Source organism: Alligator sinensis, unplaced genomic scaffold, assembly GCF_000455745.1.
Source record: "Alligator sinensis unplaced genomic scaffold, ASM45574v1 scaffold273_1, whole genome shotgun sequence".
NCBI lineage: Eukaryota > Metazoa > Chordata > Crocodylia > Alligatoridae > Alligator > Alligator sinensis.
In genome coordinates this window covers 2,935,630-2,940,629 of record NW_005841943.1, presented here as the reverse complement: position 1 = coordinate 2,940,629, position 5,000 = coordinate 2,935,630, and the positions used below count along the sequence as shown (strand labels likewise).

At 40.2% G+C, this 5,000-nt stretch overlaps 1 protein-coding gene across 11 annotated transcripts in view; it reads right to left on the bottom strand.

Moving 5' to 3' along the window:
- Positions 1–5,000, bottom strand: part of RUNX1T1 (RUNX1 translocation partner 1) — a 141,847-nt gene that overhangs the window by 63,075 nt on the left and 73,772 nt on the right. For all 11 annotated transcript variants that reach the window (XM_006019998.3, XM_025199406.1, XM_025199407.1 and 8 more), the window contains one exon: positions 2,918–3,007. In XM_006019998.3, the coding sequence (XP_006020060.1) occupies positions 2,918–3,007 (90 nt within the window). The remainder of the gene's footprint in view (positions 1–2,917; positions 3,008–5,000) is intronic.

Sequence of the window (5,000 nt, the reverse complement as noted above, 5' to 3'; positions counted from 1 at the left end):
GCACTGAATTTCTGTTCTATTACAGGTTTAAACTGTTTCTGATCACTTAAACCAGTTTATGTGTAACTTCTGTCCCTAGCCCAAATCTCCCTCTTTGCAACTGTTCCATTTTGCAAAAAATAAATGCTAAATCAGGCCAGGATTTGTGAAAGACTAAATTAATGTTACTTGAGAGAGAGAACTGAGCAGCACTCTGTAGCCCAATAAAGTCTGTACAGTCCTGCCAAAAAAAGATAGCACTAGGTTACACAATGAATTCTTAATATAAAACAGTAAGGTGTCATTAAAACAGGACTAGAATTCAGTCCTCTTTCCAGGTAAGCACTCCAGGAACTATGAAATAGTCTTTTTCATATTCTTCCCCCTCTCCTTGGTTCAATAAACTCCTTCAACATAGAATAGCTTTGAATGGAGAGGCCACTACTCCAAAATACCTTTAATTTGTTTGCTAAAAATATTCTCCTGTGAGGTGTGTGAAGTGGATTCAAATCCCTTCAACATAGAGAAAGAATCTGAAAACAGATCCTCCCACATACTGCGTGACTACTTCAACCACTTATAGAGAAGGGAAGGTACCACAACCACTATTTTTGAAACAAAGTATTGACCCAATCTTGGTGTTTGAAAGGAAGGTTTGTTTCAGGAGTCTAACTCCAGGAAAGGATTAGGATATGATATGTGAGTGGAGAAAGTCTGGCAAATCTTATTCTCTAGGAGTTAAGACACACCCCTGAACTCAGTGTTTCCTATTGCCTAGCTTTAACAGCTCCCTGATCAGCATGCTGGCTGGAGAGCACACTCTCAGACAATCATGGCACCATCATATAGGTAACTTAAGCACATCACTGAGATATTATCAATTTTGTTAGATAACAAGCCCTCCCAGGTAATTATGAATGATATTCAAAGCAACGCAGAGGGCCGCATGCAAAATTTAAGTTGAAATTAAACACTAAGGACTTAGTATTACATAAGGCCTTATGAAGTAGCGTGACTTTCATATTAGAACACCATCTTCAAACTTACAAGACACTTCAAACACAGTATGTCAGGACCTTATTATGTACAGTAAAATGTGATAGCCAAAAAGTCAGAGAAAATCAAAGACCTTGACACATGCACACAGCTTTAGCAGATTCTCAGGATCCATAAACTAACATTGTTAGAATACCACAACACATCACCCATTGCTTTACTGGTCAAAGACTTATGAGCAGAATAATAAAAACTCTTTAGTGCCAAATCCTAAGCAATTTGACTTCTGTAGCCAAAACCTGAAGTAGCTATAAAAAACTCATAACACAAACAATAAGTACAGCAAGAGTTACCACAACTGCGATTGGGAGAGGATACTATACTCCAAAAAAAAAACACAACAGATGGCAACCTACCAAAGTAACAACTATAACTATCTGCACCTGTAAACAGAACAACTCTGGATCTTAAGGACATCCAGACAGCTACTGACACACTCGTGTGCTGACAAGAAACAGCACGAGCCCACACACAAACTGACAAAGAGAAACAATGGGAGTAAAAAACACACCATAGCAAACAGGAAATGCAGGAAGAAACGTTATGAGAACATGGGACTGCACATTTAGAAAGTCATTAAAAGAGGAATTACTAACAGACAATGAGAGAGACACAATGAGAGGGAGGATAATGTTCTTACCTGCCTTGGGGTTCAGATCTTTTAGTCTGGTCCTCATCCTACTTCTGTCTAGCTTTGTGTTTTATTAATTGGCTGCATCAGGCTCTAGATGACATTTTATTACATTTTGATTCTTTTTATACATTGGAATATGCAGAAGTTACTACTGGAATCAATGGATACTGCCCCAGCTATCTGACAAAAGTATAAACTCTTGTACTGACACCCATGTCATGTGGCTGGGACAAGAAAAGAAAGATTAGTCTGTGACTAATACTGCTGTGCTGTACATACTTATCATGCAGGGGTAGTATATTTAGTGTACAACAACAGATGACCATACTAACATTTACTCTTAGCCATGCAAAATATGCAAATCTAGTCTTCTGAATTTAGTGTTACTTAGTAAATAACTGGGGCTGCAAACAGGTGTTCATTTCTACTGGTGGTAATTTTCCATCTCTAAAAATGCAGCACAGTAATTCAGCATGCAACTGTGCCCTCTCCCCTGCTCATCACTCCTTCCTCAGTCCAAGGAGATCCTAGTCTGGGGAAAGCGTGGGATATTACAGCTGCTCTAGCCCTCCTGTTCTCGGAGGGACTGGGGCAGCAGGGCAAAGCACCTCATCAGGAACCCTGGTGTGAGGAGTAGATGGGGGATCATGCAGTGGCTGTTCCTCCCCTCCCCTCCCGGTCTACAGGAGGGGTGGGAGCACCTGCCCTCTTGTACCTTCTCTAGATTGGGGTCAGCCTCCTGGCCCCCAGGAGTCAAGAGGCGGAGAAGCACATAGCCATTCATTCTACCAGGAGAAACTGTCCTGGAAGTGTCTTCTGCCAGGATGGAGATGAGTTATTTTTCACCTGGAACAGCCATTTTTGGTTCATGAGAAACTCTACAAATATCTGTATATTCATGGCTTCTACCAGGAGAGCTGCAATTCTCCCAGTAGAAATGTAAGGCCTGTATGCAGCCTTTGTCTTTGGATTTAGCTCATAAAAGACTCAAGGCAATCACTTTTTAGGATAAAAATATAAACAATTAAGAAACTATAAAATTACGGTACCGACAGTTTGTAAGCAGCAAGAAATGGTCAAAGAAAATATTCAATCAAATGGAGTTTCATCCATTAAACTATGGAAAGAAGCCCTTAAATGTTAGATTCATTTTCCTGACTCTCTCAAAAAGGAAAACTGTAACACACATCTGTGACCTAGCAACAATATGGTTTGAAATAGTTTCCAGATCAGTGAACTGTGCAATACCTTCAAAAATGGGATGACAAAAGGTCGCAGTGGGAAGTTAGTAGCTTCTTGCAGTTTGGAATGAAATTCTTCAATTGTCAAAGTAGAATTCTGTAGGAAAAAAAAATTTTGTCTTGGTGACAAAATAATAAAAATGATTAGGAAGAAAGTAGGACCCAAATTTTAGTAAAAGGAGTTTGCTTACTGACATGTTCCCAATACTAGTATCAGAACCATTTTGCATGTTACACATTAAATTTGTTGATCAATAAATATAGTGTGCGACAGGAAGATGACTGTTATACTACAGTGAGAGTGAATAATTTTACAAAACATTCTATTTATTATGCATGTAAAACAGCTGACTAAAATCTTCAACATTTGTTGCTTAATCCTTGCAGTAAGAATTTGAGTCTTCAAGGTGCCAAACGTTTTTTGTTTGGTGACAACACCATGGACTTCATAGATAATTTAGGCTGCTTGTTGTGCCACAGAATATGTTCCATACTCTTACAGTAAACATCATCCTGGTAGCATGCCTTTAATGGACAATTTATTGCTTGTTATTGGTGCCACTCTTTCAGCTTTCAGTTCAGGACTGGAATATTAGAGGAGAACCTTGATGCATGATAAAACTTGATACTTGATAAAACTGTAGTTTATATCATTTGTATTTTAAGACACTTATGTCAGCAGGTGACAGAAATATACAAAAAAATGCTAAAACACTTCCAGGATTATGTTATATATAAGACAGTGCTATTTATCATAAATAGAATTGTTTACCAAGTTCTGTTCACTACTACCAGTGCAACATTGCAGAAGGCACCTAGAAGCAGTGAAAACCATAAAGGTCTCACAGGTCCACAGGTCTCTCTTAATTTGATGACAACAGATTTCACAGGTCCAACTCAGGAGCTAATTTGACATGTACAACCTTTATAGGAGACAGACTCAGACGGAAAGATTGTGGCTTGATTCTCAGAATTTAGCTGGAGTTTTGTAAGTTGGAGAACACTTGTGAATTATATACAAAAGCAAATTTGATATAAGAATTGACAGTAAACAATTATGGGACAAAGAAAAATTTACAGCTGTACTTTTCAAAGTAGAACCAAACTATAAGCACACTAACTTCAAAGTTGTACTTGCTGAATATTGACAATTGTCACCTTAATGTATAAATTTACCACTTGCTCATTGCACTTAACAGTTTTACTCCATTATTACCCGTTCCCTTCATGCTATAAAACAAATTATGTGGAATACAGGTAAAGGCCTAATCCCACACTTCCAAAGTCAATGTGAAGTCTAAGTAAACCAGGTGCAAATTAGCACTCATTGTTAAATTACAAACCTGTAACAATAGTTTAAAAATTACACTAATGTGCATTTAATTCTTAGATTTTTTATAATTATGACTAGATTAATTTGTTACTTTTTTTGTGAAATGTTATCTGTGGCCTGTTATTCTGAGTTGTTGACATTCTTGAGCCCAGCAGCAGTTAATGGGGAAGTCACAACCTCTGGAGAACAGGCTACAAGTGATAGCATTTCATTTCCTAATCTAACTACTGCTCAATTAAATATCTAGAGCAGTGGTTCCCAAACTGTGGTAGGCGTACCACCAGTGGTATACAGGCAACTTGGAAATGGTACGTGGAAGACTGGGGGGCGGGGCCACACACAGACAGAGTCCAGCAGCAATATGTTGCACACAGCCTGCTCACACAGCCAGGAACACAGCACCCAGTAGGTAAGCATGTTGTGGGGGGAAGGCGGGGGGGGGACAGATCAAGACCTCCACGATGAGGGAGGTAGGGGGGCAGAGGCAGGGGCAGGCAACTTGGAAATGGTACGTGGAAGACTGGGGGGCGGGGCCACACACAGACAGAGTCCAGCAGCAATATGTTGCACACAGCCTGCTCACACAGCCAGGAACACAGCACCCAGTAGGTAAGCATGTTGTGGGGGGAAGGCGGGGGGGGGACAGATCAAGACCTCCACGATGAGGGAGGTAGGGGGGCAGAGGCAGGGGCTGGGGCAAATGGGCCCCCAGGATGGGTGGTGTGACAGTTGGAGCCTGGGCAGCTCATCCAGAGGT